General features: G+C 39.7%; 3 protein-coding genes across 4 annotated transcripts; 2 read left to right on the forward strand and 1 right to left on the reverse strand.

Annotated features, from left to right (window-relative positions):
- Positions 1-2,115: 2,115 nt before the first annotated feature.
- On the forward strand, positions 2,116-5,613 carry cxcr2 (chemokine (C-X-C motif) receptor 2). Its single transcript, XM_041950574.1, has 2 exons — positions 2,116-2,215; positions 2,590-5,613. Exons 1-2 carry the CDS (start codon positions 2,150-2,152, stop codon positions 3,664-3,666), a joined length of 1,143 nt encoding a protein of 380 aa, XP_041806508.1. The 5' UTR covers positions 2,116-2,149; the 3' UTR covers positions 3,667-5,613.
- A 2,757-nt stretch (positions 5,614-8,370) lies between these two features.
- faima (Fas apoptotic inhibitory molecule a) lies at positions 8,371-12,977 on the forward strand. Of its 2 annotated transcripts, none has more exons than XM_041950575.1 (5): positions 8,371-8,490; positions 9,454-9,584; positions 9,702-9,930; positions 10,890-10,939; positions 11,187-12,977. In XM_041950575.1, exons 2-5 carry the CDS (start codon positions 9,471-9,473, stop codon positions 11,334-11,336), a joined length of 543 nt encoding a protein of 180 aa, XP_041806509.1. In that variant the 5' UTR covers positions 8,371-8,490; positions 9,454-9,470; the 3' UTR covers positions 11,337-12,977. The 2 variants fall into 2 exon arrangements, with proteins under 2 accessions (XP_041806509.1, XP_041806510.1); XM_041950576.1 differs by lacking the exon at positions 8,371-8,490 and adding an exon at positions 9,193-9,303.
- A 597-nt stretch (positions 12,978-13,574) lies between these two features.
- parp9 (poly(ADP-ribose) polymerase family member 9) lies at positions 13,575-18,595 on the reverse strand. Its single transcript, XM_041950814.1, has 8 exons — positions 18,392-18,595; positions 16,630-17,529; positions 16,163-16,375; positions 15,632-15,847; positions 15,453-15,513; positions 14,692-15,167; positions 14,420-14,579; positions 13,575-14,239 (listed from the first exon to the last, which is right to left on the reverse strand). Exons 2-8 carry the CDS (start codon positions 17,512-17,514, stop codon positions 13,962-13,964), a joined length of 2,289 nt encoding a protein of 762 aa, XP_041806748.1. The 5' UTR covers positions 17,515-17,529; positions 18,392-18,595; the 3' UTR covers positions 13,575-13,961.
- Between the last annotated feature and the right edge of the window lie 18 nt (positions 18,596-18,613).

The raw sequence follows: 18,613 nt of genomic DNA on the forward strand, positions 1-18,613 counted from the left end.
CATAAAGTTAGTGGCCTCACAAGAGACAGATGATAAAAACAATCCATCAGCATAGACAGCAGAGGCAGAGATATTCTGACTTTTAGTTGCCCTAATGAGTCAAGCACTAGACACATCACACAATGGATCCTACATTTCCCATGATGCATTTATAATCAGGCCCTTTAAAACTTTTTTCTTTTTTCTTTTTTTAATCCTTATAAGTCTGAGAGAAGGTCTGCAGTGAACACGTTAGATCATGACTGCTGCTGCCCCCCACTGGACAGTGAGCAGTACAGCAGCATTTTGGTATTTCACTAAATTAAAGGAAAATGGGATTCTGCAAGAATATGAAAATATGTAATTTCATAACTTATGCAAGCACAAGTCAACACAGATAAAACAATATCTAAATAAAACACTACAGAAGTATGTTTGTTGAATCTTCCATTGTGTTAGTTACATTGTGGGCTAAAGTGAAAGTGAAGTTTGAAATACAGACAGAGGTGAGCATGCACCTCTCTGGACATGCTTTTCACTGACTAGCATCAGTCATGATATCTGATGCAACAATTGTCAAATCTTATTGTTCTGCTTTTTGAAGTCTGTCACAACCCTAAATGAACATCATGAAGAAAAAGGAAAGGATCTGTGAAAAGGTCTTCAAGTATGTTCACAAGGAAATTACTTTCTGATGAAAGAAGGCATGTAAACAAACTCCATAAGCAGATAATCATCAAAAATAAATTTCCAAATATTTTGTGACTGTGTCCCTCTGGCATTTTCCTGTCAACCTGTAAATACATCTGACCTGCTCTGCTCAGCATGATTCCTTTCATTTGATGTGTGTGTACAGTTCAAATGAAAATAGTTAAAAATGGTTGTGTGTCTGATGCCATTGTATAAAAGCTGTAATAAGCTAACTGAGGCTCGAAGAGGATCCATGAGAATATGAATCCACATTAGATTTTTTTGTTTGCCGTCATTATAATCAAAAGCAAAGATCATGAAGTGGATTTAGAAGCCACATCTAAGAATGTCACCATAATAATATACAATAAGCAGTGCAGTACAGTTAGTTTGTAATGTCTCATACATGAAGTAATGTGGGTTTGTGGCATAAAATACAGAAGGTCATTATAAATTGTGAAAACCAGGCAAAGCAATATTATTTTTATAGCAAATGTTATAACAAGTAAAAGCTATGTGCTTTATGTTGCACTGCAATGCATACAGCAACAAGTAACATGTATGGAAGAATGTCAACAAAATGCAATAATTACAAAAGAAAAGAGCAAAATATACAATAAAAACCATCCAAAATACAGAGACAGACCCCACAGACACAAACCACAAGCACTCACATACACACAGCGACTATCAACCTGAGAAATTGAAGTGTTTATAGATTTATTTTTTATTTTTGGGCTTAAAAAAGCAAGGGTCCAAGAATTGGCCCTTGTGGAACCCCGGATAAAACAGTTTGGACAAATTAAAAGTACAAGTGGGAAGACTGAAGCACCTGTCCTTGAAGGAAAACAGTGAAGAACAGAGCTTAGAATAATTAACCATGTTAAAGGCAACAGTGAAGTAGAGCAATGGTACAGCAGATTTTGAATCAGTCTTGATCATGAGGTTACTGATTACTCTGATAAGGGCTGTTTCAACATTTACATCTGAAACCAGACTGGAAATCATCAAATGCTCTGTAGAAATCTCATTTTCTGGTCGTTTATGTACATTTTTTTCTGGTATTTTGCACATTTCAAACTGGTTTGTAGTCATCAGTTACAAAAGGTTGTAGCTCTGTTGTACCCTTTTATTTATTCGTCTTTACTTCATAGCTGGGCATCTCACACAGTGTGTTAGAAGAGAGAAAATTCATCAAGTCACATCCAGTAATTTACTGTCACATTATCAGCTTAACTCTGCAGGTTCAACTCCCCAGCAAGGCTACGTTCAGCATGGAAACGTGAGATCAAACATGAAGACAGCTTGAGAGACATCTGGCAGTAGTGGAGATGGCGATTGGTTAGGACAGATGATATTAGTGGTTTGTGTACTTCCCTTGAAATGATGCAAACTCATTACACAAGGCTTTCTGCTATGTTTCACTCTCTTTGCCAGATAGCTATATTCATGTCAAGCCGTGTGCCTCAAGAAAGCAGGGATGAAGCTGCAATTTTTCATCGTGAGCGTTTTGGTCCTAACCAATCAACAAGGAGGAGGAAAACAGGTGAACAATGGAATTCCTGATTTTTCTTAAGATTATTTTCATGTTTTACTTAGGGCATTGAATTGATTATAAAGAAATAGATTGTGAGATGGGATGAGAAAATGAGAAAAGCAAATAAATGTATTTCCCAAAACGTGAAACTATTCCTTTAAAGCTGGTGAGGTTGAGCCCATGCTGTATCTGGAGCGTTCACTTGTTTTTCATTCTGATGCTATTAAAGTACTGCTGCTGCTAATGCTGCACCAACTGCCTGACGCAGCTTTGACAGTATTTTTCTAATGTTACTGAAAGCTTTTCTCTGTTGTGCCACTATGGCAACACTGACCCGTCAGCTCTTCTACGGCTAACAAACAAATGATTTTGTTTTTATTTAGCTGCTGACAACAGTGGGATTTGATGAAGCTTACTTCAATTCCCTTCACAACTCCACATTTTCTGTGTATGAGGATGACTCATCTGCTCCTTGCAATATGGATGTGCCTGGATTTAATAGCTTGGGCCTCATGGTCACCTTCATCATAGTGTGTGTCTTCAGCATGATCGGCAACAGTGTAGTTGTCTATGTGGTTTGTTATATGAAGAAAGGTAGAGCCAGCACAGATATCTACTTGATGCACCTGGCGATGGCAGACCTCCTCTTCACTATTACCCTCCCGTTCTGGGCCGTCGATGCTCATTTAGGTTGGATTTTTGGCAACTTCCTGTGCAAAGTCCTGTCAGGCTTTCAGGAGGCAGCAGTGTACAGCGGCGTCTTCCTGCTGGCATGCATCAGCGTGGACCGACACTTTGCCATTGTGAGAGCTACACGTGTCCTGTCCTCCAATCACTTGTTGGTGAAAGTGGTGTGCAGCGTGGTGTGGCTTGTGGCTGGGCTGCTGTCCTTACCCGTGGCCATTCAGAAGCAGAGCATGAACGCTGCCGACCTGGGTCAGACCATTTGCTACGAAAACCTAACTGGGGAAAGCAGTGACCACTGGCGCGTTAGCCTGCGCGTTCTCCGTCACACGATGGGCTTTTTCCTGCCACTGGTAGTGATGGCTGTGTGCTACGGCTGGACGTTGGTGACGCTGCTACACACACGTAATCAACAAAAGCAAAAGGCCATACGCGTCATCCTGGCAGTGGTGTTGGCATTTGTTCTGTGCTGGCTGCCTTATAACATAACTGTTCTGATTGACACACTCATACGAGGCGGATCGATTGAAGTGCAGACATGCGAAACGGTGTACAGAGTGCACGTGACGCTAAATGTGACCCAAGTGTTGGCCTTCATGCACTGTGCTGTGAACCCAGTGCTGTACGCCTTCATCGGGCAGAAGTTCCGTAACCAGCTGCTCTTGGCGCTTTACAAGCACGGCCTCATCAGCAAAAGGATCCGGATGGCTTACAGGAAGGGCTCTCTCAACAGTATAGGGAGCACCAGATCTAGAAACACCTCTGCCACTATGTAAATAGGTTATTTTCATTTGCTTTTTCGATTGAAAAAATGTCGAGGATTACAGACCCGACAACAAAGAGGTGAAATTTGCTGAAATAGTACATGTACAATATAAAGAAGAGAAATACCAGAGAAACTAATATATATAGGAGCATCATTATTCAAAATCAAAATCAAGCTCTGTTTTTATTACTCAATCTGAATTTAAAGGAATATTCTACCATTTCTCCTTGTTTGAAGCTAACAGGATGCTGGCTCCAGCCTTATACTGAACGGACTGATATGAGAGTACTGAATTTCTCAAATAACTCAATAATTAACTGAATAGTCTCATTTCCCAAAAATGCCACCTGTTCCTTTAAATGATGTAATTAACCATTGTACAACATTGTACAGTGCACAGTACCATCCTCTGTTTAACTGCCAGAACAAATAGCGTCAGGGATGTACTGCAGGCCTTGCATGGTTCATGGCAAGTATTAAAGGTAAACTTGATAGCTGCTTCAAAGCTTCAGCTGGATGTCTGATTTAGGATCCTGTCACAACCCAGATGGGTATCCTATAGCTTAGGCTGAGCTATAGGCTTTTTGCCATTTTATTTTTTTTAATATATTCTTGCCTCAATGTCTTTTAAGTGATTTAATGTTGTTTGAAGTGACTGAGTGCAACATATTTCCAGAGAACGAAAAACTGGGTGCTCAGAGTCAAAAATATAAATCAGTTGTCGAAGGAGGAAAACATGGCACGCCATCAAAGTAGTTAGTGAGAAAGCTGCACAGCCAATGACTTCTTTGATAGAGTGCCACGTTGTATCTACTTTGAAAACTGGTCAATTATTGAGATTTTATTGTTGTTTATGTAGATACTACACAGCTTGTGTGGATTTTCATGAAAACAAAGCCATTGAAGTCTTTTAATTATGTATTTTCCTTGTGTTTTTGATTCCAAGACCTTGTGGACTTGAGCGGAGGACAAGCTTTTTATTTTTTGCACTGTGCATCGTTTTAACATCGTGAACTTAGATTTTTGACTTGGTTTTTGGAAGGTTTACACCAGACAGTTAAAACCAAAAAGTCTTTTTCGTGGAAATGTGTATCTTAATCTTTCAAAGAGGAAGAATGTGGTGAAATGAGCTGTTTTCAAAAATGAGATGCTATCTGTCTCTGATGACTGATTTTTATGTAGGCACAAAACTGCTGGTGCATTAAACATAACATTGTTCTTTGTAATTAATGCTATACTCTTAAAATGTCGTATTTGTGCAGTTGACACCCGGCTCTGATGCATGAGATACACTGCTTCTGTTTACTTAAATGTGGACCTTGATTGCCTATAATATTTGCTTAAGTGCAGTTGCCACATGTGGATATGGTGTGTGTGTGTACCTGTGCGTACCTGCATAGGGGGCTCTGTGGGTGGTGAGGGGTGACTGTGCTGCAGCCATGGTGGCAAAACAAAATAACATGTGAGGGGATGTTTTTACATTGTCTGATAATTGTATTGTTCTATTGTTCTCTTTTTTTTCTTCAAAGCTCATTTGAAAAAGCCTGATAGAGCCTGATAACTCAGCATACACAATATATTCACAGTTATTTTATTTTCAAGATACAGTATATAATATGTATATGTAAGTGCATTGTGTACTTTGAAATTCACATTTTTCCAATATGCAATATGAAGAAAATGTTAAATGGTGCAAAAATGATTTGAAAAGCAGATGAAGTGTAATTTGTGAATAGTTGATGACATAAGGTTTACTGAAGGTCCTCTCCTGTAGCATCCTTACTATTTTACTTTTTTTTTTACGTTTGCTTTCTGTATTGCACAGCTACATGGTTCAACACTCCATCTTTCCTTAGTTATTCACCTCAAACACAGCTAATGTTGCTTTCTAGATATGTCTGCAGTGTTTTTATTTTGGATTGATGTAGCTTATACTTGTGTTAAAATAAATCCTAAAACCCTGAACTATTTGAGGTCTCCCACATTTCCTCAGCCAAGCTGTGTGACTCAGTTTCATTCATTAAATTAATTCTACTATGTGTTACATTAGTCTAATTGGACTGAGGGTCAGGTCCTCTGTTATGAAAGTACAAGGTAAGATGTCCAAGTAACACATAAAGAGCTATGAATAAAATTTTGCATTTGAATGTTTTAACACTGCCTGAACATCTTGACATGCTTGACATCTGTCTCATGGAATCCACGATCTGGCCATGTTCCTGTTATATTTGTAGCCTCTAACACTGCTCTGCTAATATCCATAATGATTCTGATAATAAATTTTCACCATACGTGTATTTATCATTACTTTCATATACTGTTGCAACCTGGCTCACAAGCTACGACAAATAAAAAGGGAACAGTTGTTTAAAAAAGGTGTTTTATGATGTGAAGCAACTGGGAATACTGGGGACGGCTGATTTCAAATGCATTCACAAGTATTCTCGGTATTTATTCTACAACATTCTAAGGAAGTGAATTCTGTTCGAGAAAGAGGAGACGATGACTTTGAAAAAGATCTTGAAATCTGCTCGATGAAAAGGAGAAATAAATAGAGGAAGTACAGAATTTAAATTTGTCCATTGTTCATTGTTGACAATTCACTTTTGTGCTAAAAAAGCACGTCGTGCTTATGTGCTTTTTATGTTGTGCTGTCTGTCAAGATGTTTTTTTTTTCATTATACAATATTACTCTTATTATCTATTTCTAAAAATGCCACTTACCTCCCTCATTTCTTTGACCCCTCTGATCTTATATAATATAAAAAAGTGAATGAAAAAACAGATTCCAGAACAGAACACTTCCTGAGTAATGTAATGCTACATACTGTTGGGTAATTGAACACTGTTCTGATGACAAAATCACATCAGGTTAATTTTCCACTGTGTGTTCCTTAAATAAATAATTCTTAAATGAGATGCAGTCATCACATATCACTAGACATGAGGGCCTTCTGCCAGCAGATGGAGTTGTTTTACATCAAACCCTACAGTCCCTGAATCACTGAAGTTGTTAGTCTTCTATAATTTTTTAATTCTCACCAGCATATAGAGATTGGTGGAAGAGGTAATAATGGAAAAGGTCTAATTCGTCAGAATAATTGAAAACACCTGTGAGGGCAGGGGTGGAAGAACTATTCAGATGGGCCTTTTTCACGGGAGACATATCTGTGAATGATAAAACGAATGATGGCTGAATTCCATTTAGCGTCTTTGGCTTAAGGGTTCTATTAATATGCATGTCTGTTTAATGACTGTCATGGCCGACTGAGACACTTAACAGAGCCATTGCTAATGTCTTTAGTGACCTCCTTGCTTTTATCCTCAGTCAAAACGGCTTGTTGCTTACTTGACTAAAAAAAAGAAATTGCAAGCAAAAGGCCTTTAGTGACAAAGAAAATTATATTTGGGTAAAAACAGATAAGTATTATTAGGAAAAATAAAGCATTTTAAGTACTTAATTCAGAAGATGGTCAAATATGTGAGTGTGAGTGTTCTAATAATCAAACTGATCCAATAATATGTATTAATGCATGAATGTGTAAATAGCATTTTACTGCTCTAGCTGGTCAAGTTGGAGCTAATTTTAACTACGCATGATTTTGAGTTGTTTGGCACCAAAGAAGTCATGTAAATGTGGTCGAATCAAGAGTATGTTATTTCCCTCTGAGGCATAGAGGAGTTGAATTATAAACTAATATGAAATGGAAATACTCAAGTAAAGTACAAGTACTTAAAATTTGTACTTATGTGCAGTCCTTGAGTAAATGTACTTTCCATCACTATGTGTGAGTGTGCACTGTGCCATGCCTTTAATAGCCTTAATATTCCAGTAGATATTGAGTGACTGTGGTGCACATTGTTCATGTTTAATCAATAGTCATCAGTTAACACACAAACTCCAGGTTTATCCAGTCACACAACCTCTCTCATGTTAAATTGAACAACAAACTGTGGCAACAGATGTTATTCTATTGTACTGTAAGCTACAGCTGCCCTACTGGACAGACAGACGTGCAGCAATTTCAGTGTTTTGTAAATCATAAATTCAGCTCATAAAAAAATCCTTATTAACTGCCCTTCCATTGACAGAATATTTGAGGGGTTGTTCATTAGCATTTGGTCAAATACACCACACCGTCTGTCGATTTAAGCAGTCACTTCACCAAAATTTCTAAAAATATCTTATTGTCTCAGTTGCCTTTACATGCATTGCCATTTTTAATACAAATGAGATTAATGGAATTAATTTGTTGTTGCTCACAGCATTGAAAAAATGTGATAATGTACATGGAAAATGTATACAGTTAATCAACTGTATACATTTTCCATGAGAAAATAGCCCCCCTGTGACAAGTGGCCACAGTGAGGTCTGTGGATTTGCATTATCTCAGAGACAAATTATCTCAATGTCTGTACAAATAAAAACAAAACTTGCTTTAAAGATGCAACATTTCACAGTTGTCCGACATCAACACCATCAACTTGTTCCAGTTAATTCATTAAGAATCAGAATATCACAGCAGGTGGTTGTTAAAAGGTGGTTTAGGTTTAATGGCTGCTTTCTTCTTCAAGCTACAGCACACAACACTCACCTGAAACTCCTGCATGAGAGTTTAGAAACTGTTGTTTGTATTTACTTGCTGTTTCCTGAGTGGGCGTGGCTAAAGTGTACGTAGGCGGATATCATGTAACCATAGAAACAGCGTAGTCACAGCTCCTCTGTTGACTTTATGCCGTAGCTAGGCTAGCTACCTGTGATAAACTTCGGTAAAGTGGCCTGCTGATCATTTGTTAACCACAGAGCTGGTGCGCTTACTCCAGGACAATTCAGGTAATTCCGGTGCATAATGAGGGACGATTTTCGTGAGCTAATGTGTAGGATTATCCTCCTGACAAAAGAAGGTAACGTTCAGCGGTCAGAGCTACTGAAAAGATAGACATAATGCTTGACAGAAGCAGCAATGCTTCCGTTTTCTTTTCAAAACAAAATTCTAGATTATCGACACATGCTACGTATTACAATTTGATTGCAAACAGAATTATATATATGATTTTTTCGAACTAATATTTTGGTGTTTCGTAAGCTTTAGGTGAAGTCCATCTGTAACAGTCTCATGAGTCATGCTTGAGAACAGATAAGAGATCACTGCATTAAGACAATGTTGAGACTTGGATATACAAATATGTCTCCCTGGAGCTGAGTTTATTGAGTTTGTAGGTCGTACGTTTGGAAGAAAGCAAATACTGACCTGACAATTAAATACACATGGGATTTCCATGTCAATATTTTTTTTTTCAACAGCATGACGCCCAGGGGCTCCGTGAGATATTAATTTGCCCCGTTAAACATTTCTTGCGTCCATGTACGGTTTGCATAGGCTACGTGTTTTGTTAGAAACCACACACGACACTTGTATTTAACGCAAAAAGTTTTATTTCAAACAGTGCCTGCTGTAATTTTGAAAGGGAACCCCTGACACCGGAAGTCGTAATGCAACAAACACCGTCAACTTCCCACGTTATCTTTAGCCATGACTCGCTCACGAAATACCTAATTGACAGCGTTTTCAGATTATGTGCTCTGATTGCTGTACTTAAGTTTTAGTTTCTATAGGTTCATATACGCTTGAACCGTCACAGAAAAGTATGATTACGTTTCACGTCTCTTTCATTGGGTAACTAACGTCAGTTTGTTAGCTAGTTAGGTAACGTTAAGTAGCCTATTAGTTACTGTTAGTCATGTATTTGCTTCGACGTTTAGCAGGCTGATTGTTTCAGCGTTGGTCTCCTGCAGGGTCTAAAGAAGACAGGATGTCGAATGATCTTGCTGGTGTGTGGGAGGTGGCATTGAGTGATGGAGTCCACAGGATAGAGTTTGAGCATGGCACGACCACCGGAAAGAGGGTCATCTACGTTGATGGGAAGGTATGGATCGTGATCTTTAGCATTGTCAACCAGGGGAGAGAATAAACCTGGTTTGTGATCACAGCTTCTCATTTCGAGGTCAGCAATGTTCACTTCTGATTTCACATCACACTGCAGGAGATCCTGAGACGGGACTGGATGTTCAAGCTTGTGGGGAAGGAGACATTCAGTGTGGGCAAATCAGACACCAAAGCAACCATCAACATTGATGCAGTCAGTGGTTTTGCCTATGAGTACACCTTGGAGATCAACGGGAAGAGCCTGAAGAAGTACATGGAGAACAGATCAAAGGTCACCAGCACTTGGGTTCTCAACTTGGACGGCATTGACTGCAGGGTGGTCCTAGGTGAGTCTCTCCATGCTTTATATTATTCACCTATTGTCCTGATTATTTAGATAATATGTCTTTGTTTGTTGTGATGTTTTTTTTCATACAGCTTAGCCAAATATTCAGTTCTCAACATTTTATGTATACAGAGCAGGCAGCACAGTGAGTTGTTTTAGATAAGAGCATCTACCTTGAAATGTAATTAGTGTCTGGTCTTATTTGTTCATTCGTCTAATCGATCAGGGTCGATTCTGGATTGATATTTAGCACACAGGGTGATCTCTGCCCATTCAGAACCAGCCACTAATATTATGTTGGAGCTGAGGCTAAGCTCTTTAACAGCTTTAAGCCCTTAGCCATCGAGCCACCTCTGTCATCTGGGGAAGTTAATCCTTCTTGTAATTACACTGCTTACAGTTGATCAGGTGGCATACCACCTGAAGCATGTGCAGCACATGAGAACTACTGTACATTAGTGTGCAGTCGTTATCTATAAATCTCAGCAGTAGAATAGTCTAAACAAATAACTGAACTGGATCAACCCTTTTAAACAGAAATTATCTTCCAATGATACCAGTAATACCTTCAACTTTGTTTATTGCTTATTTGGATTGTGTTGTTGCAACTTGAAGTATCTTGCGTGCATTATCCTTTACCACCGTAACTATCATCATGTATTTCAAAAGAAGGAGGAATAAGAATGAGGTCTTATGTATTTGTTAAGGAAAGCCAGCAAGTGGTTCAAGAACATACCAATCAGGGCGTGCTCTCTTTCTTGATATTGTGGGAAACAAAATGATCAGATAAACTCAAACATTCTCACACCATTGCCTAACAGCATACGAACAAACAGCGACTCAAACCTGGCAGTACACATACTGAGACTTGTTTTGCAACTGTTAGCTGGCAGTCACATCACATGCTTGTATGGCCCAATAGTTGCATGTTTCATTGATTCAGTGTCTGTTTACTTTCAGAGAAAGACACCATGGATGTTTGGTGTAATGGACAAAATATTGAGACCGCAGTAAGTATAACAGCAGCTGATACTGATTTGTTGTGTAATAAAGGATACTTCACTGAATTTAAGAAGACACTTGTTAATTTTGCTGTCAATGAAAATCAAAATACAGACCTCTTAAAGTCAGCACTAAAAACCCTAAAACGTCTACGGGCAGAGAGCCTCTAACACCCTGTGGTTCTACAGTCAAGACCAGCTCCAGAGCCGACAATATGGAACTGAGCAGTCTTCTTCTTTGTCCGCACTTTTGTAGGGGGAGTTTGTAGATGATGGCACAGAAACACATTTCACGCTCGGAGACCACAACTGCTGCGTGAAGGCTGTGAGCAGCGGGAAGAGACGAGACGGGATCATTCACACGCTGCTCGTGGATGGCACAGAGATAGCTGAATGCACTGAGTGACGACATACTCGTGCTGCGGAAGCAGAGATCTGGTTTGTAGGTGGGACTCTTGGTGTCTTTGAAGAGTAGACGAATGTTATTTAAAGCTGTTGGAGTCAGGGACCAACTGACAGGAATATTCACTCCTGTGTTTGGATGGCCATACTCTGGGGGGTTTATTAGCCATACACTGGTACTGTAGTTAATATAGTATGAGTTAAAGACAGGGCCTGCGGTCTGGGCAGTTGTAGAGAGGGCACTGCCATAACTTTCAGTCAGATTTTACTGTCTCAAAATGTGACTTCACACTGAAAAACTTTTTGAGTTGCAAACATGTACTTTACTGTGATATAAATGCTACAAACTTCAGTATATTGGTGGCCAGATGTGCCATATTTAACTCAGCCTGGCTTTGCCCTCTGCTCATTAACATGAGCAGAGGTGTTCTGACTGCTGTCTGACTGTCATTTTGTAGAAAACAACCCACTTTACAAACAGCCAGGCCCAGTAAACCCCAGACGCAACCTGTTCTCCTTCTCTTTGTGCTTGCTTTCTTGTATTTTTCGTGCAGTACAAGAATCAAATATCAAGATACAAGATTATTCCTTGAATGTAGCATCATTCTAGTGTGCACTGCTCAGGAGTGATCTTTGTTTAGTCTTATGTTGACGTGTTAAATGGTCTGTCTATGATTGGTTCAGCCAGTTGATATGTGTAATTAGCTTTTAGCAGAACTGCTGTAGATGTGTCAAAGCATCTTTGTCTACAATTTAATAGCTATAACGATTTCACTGACAATCATTCAGATGTGGCAACATTATTGCCAGTAATAAATCTCATACACAGCTACAGTAAATCACTTGCTGATATCCAAACATACTTTGGAGACTCCCTGTCGTCCGCAGAGATGTGTGGAGTTCTGTTGTGCTGTGTAATTATCAGTCTGTTTTCTATGTTAGGCCAGATGTTGTGCTTGCACAGAATTTAAGATAAACGTTTTTATAAAGTCATTGTTAGAAACGAAAGATGAAAAATGTCTCCAATGTATCTCAAATGTTTGTTTACATTTTGCAAAGAGAGAGATTTACTATTTATTGTGCACTGGTAAAATACAGCACAGACACTTTCCAGTAACAGTTTTGTGCTTTGAACTTAAAGATGGTTAGAGTCGTTCTGGAGAAAGGTTAATAACTGCCATCTCCTTCACAATGTGATTACACCTTAGCATGCCAGAGCATGCCGTCCCTGTCGCTCCTTTTTTCCCCTCCCCTTCTAAAACAAACAGGGCTTTTTTGCAGCACACACACAGAACGCACAAATTGCAGACCATAACAAACTATTTCTTAATTTTAAATTAAAAATATTAACGTTTCTCCAAAATGACTCACCCCACCTTTAATTCAGGATCCACCCAACTGTCAAAGTCTCCATGCCAACTGAGTAAACTTCATCCACTGTAGATTGCAAGATGCAGCTGAAAGCTCCAGTAGAAGCTACTTAATGGACCTCTAGTTAAGTTTTTTTTTTTGTTAAGCTATTTCCAAGCTCAAGGATGAACTTTCATGCTCAACAGACTGTGATTTCTAACATTTGTGTTATTGTGTTATTAAAAATATGTCTTTCATATGTTAAGCATTTATTTCATTTTATTTTACTGTTATTGTATTGTATTATTGTATTTGACTTGTTGATACAGTGCAGTGGACAAGAACGTGAAATATTAGAAGGTTAAGATAAAAAGCTAAAGACAGTGATGGAGGAGGTGGGGGTTGTCTTGATGGTGGCTCTGTAGAGGGGAGATGTTCATCCTCCAAAGCAGTCTGAGGAAGAATATCCTCAGGTGTGCTCAGATCAGTGGTGATTGTGGAACTTTAAAACTTAACAGACTCCACCTTTTACAGCTGTGTTGTTGATGAGTAGTGGGGGGTGTGAGGGTTGGTGTTTCTGGACATCCATGACCATGTCGACCGTCTTGCTGACCGTGACAGTTGCCTGTAGGCCAACTCATCATAGTCCTTGATGAGGCCGAGGACCGCGGTGATGGAAGGGCTGCACGAGCTGATCAGGTTTTGTTGCTGAGCTCCAGGTTGAGCTCTTCAAATCTTAATAAACAAGGCAGCTCAAGTGTTGAAGATCATGCTCCCTGTTTCCATATTCTCTGAAGTGGTATCATGAGTTATGATTAGGTTCTAGAAGAAACTGCTGAGATTCTTTCAACAACAACAAAAAAGAATTGATGAATGAAACTTTTTTTCACATTTTTTTATTTTGATATCAGCATCAGGAACAATTTTGCAGCCATTGTCAACATTTACAATTAGGTTACAATCACGTATTTGTAGTGGTGCGGTAATGTACATCCCCTACCTGTCGATCAAAGCTTTTCCCTGTTTTATGAAGAATTACATCAGACTTCCATTAAATTAAATGAAATCACCCCAAAAGAAACAAGCTAGTAATGAAACAATGAGAAATTCAAAAAGAATCTTAACTCACTGAAGGTGCAGCTGTAACCAAAACATCTGAATATGTGTGATGTGATCCTCTGCAATGTTGTGCTACTGGTCTCCATTCTGTGGTTTCAACAAGTAATGCTAACAGCCTGATATCCTACAACCCAGAGGAGACAGTGAAAAAAATCCCCCTTCAGACATATAAGCTCTTACAGGTGATAATGTAGGTGGGCAGAGCCTGGTAACCACTGAATATGACAGAGATTTCAGGTCCGCTCACACTGTCGTACAAAGTGTGTGGCTCTGTCCCTACACTAGGGGGCAGAATGAGACCTGGTTTCCCAGGGGTGAAGGTTCCCGTCAGCACCTCAGCCTCCACGAAGTGCAGGTACTCCTTGTTTGGCTCCTTCCACACTTTCAAGGCCTTTTTCACTGTGCTGGCAAAGTAGATGCCCTCCCCATAAGCTGGATCTGTGTACAGAGAAAGATACACATGAAAAATAACTATTGTTTATATGCAGTATTTCTTTATTATAATCCTTTTTCTAACTTTGGTGTTCTGTATCTGTACGGCTGTAATTCTAATTTAAAACCAGAGAAAATGATCAGTTACCAGATGCAAAGAAATAGTTTGTAGAAGCATTATCATACCATCAGGTGGTGCGTACTCTGCGTGGAATCCAATATGGCTAACCATCTCACAGAACTGTGCAGGTATGCACTGAAACATTGTTTGAGGAGTGGAGCAGCCTAGCTGTTTTTTCTTGAGATCAAACAACATCTTCAGTGTTGCGTTCTCCACTTTGTCCACCTAAAAAAAAACATTTGGTCAAGCAGAGAAACCATGTTAGGGTGTATTAAAAAATCTAATTGTGATATTAAGCAGATATTAAGAGTTTCCTACAACATCAAGCATGCTATACCTTCACTATTCGCAGCCCTGTATGTTTGAGGGCAGCATATCTGTCTGAGAACTCTGGGCTTGAATAGTCCAATGTCTTTCTTTCAAAGGACACATTCTGAGCCAACATCAGGAACATGGCAGACTCTTCCTCTCTGACAAACTCCTTCTGGATGTTGCAGAGTAACGCCTCCACCTGCAACCCAGCAAACACGACATCTTCGCTTGAATCCCCGTCTACAATCACGCTTGCACGGCCTCTTTTAAAGAGCTCCTTAATGGAAACGCCCTTTTTCACGAGACGGGACAGCTGCAGATGTTCTTGCTCGCCGAAGTGCTGGATGAAGTTGTTGCAGATAATAACAGTGCCGAAGGATTCGAAGAGGAGGCCTTGGAGCCATCGTTCAGCCTCGCGCGTCGCTGCGTCCGAGGGGCCTCTCAGGCTGATCTGTGGAGCGGGAGCACCGCTGCCTGGGAAGTCATCTCTCTGCTCTAATGCTGGTGGGGAACACATGATTAAGACTGTTACTTTTAATAATTTCAGCAACAGGACTGGTCAAACATGCATCCCCACTATGAACAAAATGTTTACATTAGCTTCACTGGTTTCTATGGCAAACTCTGCTATAATTAGCAAAGTATGGAGAAATGAATCAATGAGACAACTCATATGCAGACGCATATTAATGTCGCTACAAGGACAGTGTGAACGTTGTCCCCATAAGTACTTGCATTCAAGGCCACCTTTGTGTGTATGAAATAATAACTGAAATATTGTGTTACCATGTGTTAGGCTGCGGGGAGATGCCATTTTCTGGAGACATCTCATTTGTTCCTCGAAAGCCTGGAAAGAGATGGTCATTCATATATCTGTATATTTCTTTTGCATGTCACAGAGCGTGATGAAATTTCACACGTCGCAAAATTAGTGTACAATCATGTGAGCATTTTTGCAATCAGACCTCGAATGTGTCACCGTCAGAAGGAAATATGACAAAATAAATGTCCATCTTGTCTGTGGCTGTTTGGGCGAAGTTGTCCACTGCTCTTGACATGGTCTGGGCAGCTTCATATTTATCGAATCCGAGGCCTCCGGTGCCGATGGCGGGAAAGGCGATTGACTTATGGTATTTCCTGGCTGCCAAATGTAAGCAGTCCAATATTGTCATGAAAAGACCCTGTGATAAATGAATGATTGGATAAATAGACAAAGAAAAATCTCTTATTAAAGTACAACCTAAACAGCTTATGTATGGTTATTTACTATCTTAACTATATTAATTCTACACTTTCAGTTTAGCTATATTTTATAACCATCTCAGCCTGATATCACCAAGAAGACAAATTTAAACAAATCAGCTGCGATACAGTATTGAGATGTGACATTTTTAATCCAAATTTGATTTATTTACAGTTTGGGATATATCAGACTATGAACATAATATATTATACCTTTACTTTAATGCACCATGACAGTTAAACTCATACTGTACCTCCTGTGCTGTTTCTTTCCAGTTTTCAGTGCAACAAGTGTGATACACCTCTTTACACTGCAGCTTGTAGGGTTTGGTGATGATGACACGTCCACTCATAGGAGCATTATATACTTCTTGTTGTATTTCATAACCAGCTTTCCGCAATAAAGCTTTGGATATCAGCCCATTTTCCAAGTTTCGGTTGAATATTGTGTCGACGATGACATCTGTCTGGCAGGATACAAAAGCAAGGATGTTAAATAAAATGGTTTCAGAACAAGAATATAGATTATTGGTATATCTTCAGAAAAAAAACCCTGGTGGAGCTCAATACACACAGACAGAATACATATGACATGAAGCACCTGTTAACATGCTGTTTGATTAAATATAAATGTTTATAAAAGCAGCCCTTCACACCAGTATGTACAAAATAAGTAAATAATCAGTTAATTTATTAATGAAGAAACTTTACAGATTCTTACCTGCTGCTCCTCAATACGGCCTGTCTTCAGTGTCAGACGGACGTTTCCCATCTGGACGCTAGATGTTGAGGTTTTAGCATTACCTCTCTTTTGGCTTGCTGCTGCCTGACTGTATGTTGTGGGTGAGCGGCTGCCTAATATCTGAAGACAGGCCCTCTCCATTTCCCTGACAGTAGGCTCATCATTGTTCACAAACAGAATCTCTTTAGGACAATGCCTTGAAGAGTATTCATAGTAGCGTTTCACAGTTGTCACTATGACGTTTGCACATTGAGTCAGGGGGTAGTTGAACAGTCCAGAGCTTATAGCAGGAATGGCAACAGTCTTCAGATGGTGCTCCTTAACTTTGTCAAGAATGCTGGTGATGGCCTTTTTCAAAAGCCATTCAGCATGAGAAACATCGGACTTCGAGGGGTGTTTTGATAGCTCTGGGCCCACAGCATGAATTATCTTGCTGCATGGTAGTGACCCAGCATCACAGACAATTGCCTCCCCTGTTTTCAAGCTACCGTACTTCTTGATGTAGTCGTCACTCTCTTTTTGGATTTGTGGACCCCCGGCGAAGGACAGAGCGAAAGCAAGCCCGCCACAATGCTGAAGACGCTCATTAGCAGCATTCACGACAGCATCCACACTGAAACTGGTGAGATCAGCCTTCCACACAGACACCTGAACGCCTGCAGCAAGCATACCATCAAACCTTTTCTCTGGGACAACAAGTGGCCTTTTCTGCTGTGCAATGCCCGGGTCTCCATCAAAATCCATGCCACCGATGGTGGCCACACATCCATATTTGCACTGAAGGACATCACTCAGAGCAACTCCACATTTTCTCACGATGTTGACTGCTGGCCCATGAAGAGGGATATCCAATTTACTGAGCATGGTTCCTAAAGAAAGCTGCACAAAAATTTTACAATGTCAAGTCAAGAAACATAAATGACTGATGATGCCTTTACATGCTCAATAAATACTTTGCTGAATATGTAAGAAATATGAATGTATGACTGAATGATTTTAAGTGGCTTTAATACAATGAAACAGGGAAATTAGTCAAATTGGAATCACAGATTCCAATGTGAAGCTTACTTTTGACTGGAAACTGAAACAAAACTTCATATTGGCTAATAACTTTACTAGCCTACATGGTGTTCACAGTGCTGTTTTCCTTTCCGTCCAGTAGAGGGAGACAGACACAGTATTCGATATACAAGGTATATCAATAATCTTACCTTGCCTCTTACCTCTCTGGAAAAAGAGCTAAATGTATTCCTGTTCCTGTTTACATTACACTACATAAAGTACAAACTGCGTAGCAATGTGCTTAGTATGCCACTCAGCCGTTTGTAGGCATTTAAAAGAGAACTTTACTGACATCTTAAGTATACTTAATTTGGACATTTTTATTATCAACACTGGGCTACTCAAAATGTGATTATGATAAGAAAAACGGTGGAAAAGATACGCATAGTATATATTATTTGTACCAGATTCACCGTTTACAAGTTTGTTTTGCCTTGTTAAAATAGCTAAATTGTCTACAGATTAATTAAAGTGCCTTTATGCCTGCTACACAACTGACAGTTATCAGCGCGTGCAACCTGACGTGCTGCGTTCACGTGAGAAGAAACAAACAGCTTTATGCTAGTTTTACGCCACGAATGCTAAGTCTAACGCGTATTTCGACGCTTATGCTCGATTTAGCGAAGCATACTTTCAATTTAAAGGACTAAAGAAGGAGTACTGAGAGAAATGGACTCACCCAGCGCTGAGCAAAGTGTCTGGGAAGAACTGAAAGTAGAGGAGGGCGAGAGGTTCCGGACCTCTCCAAAACTGCCTGTCGAGATGTTAGCTAAAATTCGTACCGGTTCAATCGGACGTTTCATCCATATGGTCACTAAATATTTTGTTTATTTTCTTGAGATGCAGGTAAATCTGCAGCAGCACTTCCGCCTGGTTGCAGTCTACAACGACGACAAGAGAA

The sequence above is a fragment of the Chelmon rostratus genome, chromosome 13 (genome assembly GCF_017976325.1).
Source record: "Chelmon rostratus isolate fCheRos1 chromosome 13, fCheRos1.pri, whole genome shotgun sequence".
In the NCBI taxonomy this organism is placed as follows: domain Eukaryota; kingdom Metazoa; phylum Chordata; class Actinopteri; order Chaetodontiformes; family Chaetodontidae; genus Chelmon; species Chelmon rostratus.

What these genes read in the sequence shown, in the direction of transcription:
- cxcr2 (XM_041950574.1), top strand. Translation starts at nt 2,150, where the DNA reads ATGAAGCTGCAATTTTTCATCGTGAGCGTTTTGGTCCTAACCAATCAA. An exon ending in AACAAGGAGGAGGAAAACAG is followed by an intron (nt 2,216 to 2,589) that starts GTGAACAATGGA and finishes GTTTTTATTTAG; the next exon opens with CTGCTGACAACAGTGGGATT.
- faima (XM_041950575.1), top strand. Translation starts at nt 9,471, where the DNA reads ATGTCGAATGATCTTGCTGGTGTGTGGGAGGTGGCATTGAGTGATGGA. An exon ending in TGACTGCAGGGTGGTCCTAG is followed by an intron (nt 9,931 to 10,889) that starts GTGAGTCTCTCC and finishes GTTTACTTTCAG; the next exon opens with AGAAAGACACCATGGATGTT. An exon ending in GACAAAATATTGAGACCGCA is followed by an intron (nt 10,940 to 11,186) that starts GTAAGTATAACA and finishes GCACTTTTGTAG; the next exon opens with GGGGAGTTTGTAGATGATGG.
- parp9 (XM_041950814.1), bottom strand. Translation starts at nt 17,514, where the DNA reads ATGCTCAGTAAATTGGATATCCCTCTTCATGGGCCAGCAGTCAACATC. An exon ending in CTGACGGTGACACATTCGAG is followed by an intron (nt 15,514 to 15,631) that starts GTCTGATTGCAA and finishes ATCTCTTTCCAG; the next exon opens with GCTTTCGAGGAACAAATGAG. An exon ending in CAGGGCTGCGAATAGTGAAG is followed by an intron (nt 14,580 to 14,691) that starts GTATAGCATGCT and finishes GTTTTTTTTTAG; the next exon opens with GTGGACAAAGTGGAGAACGC.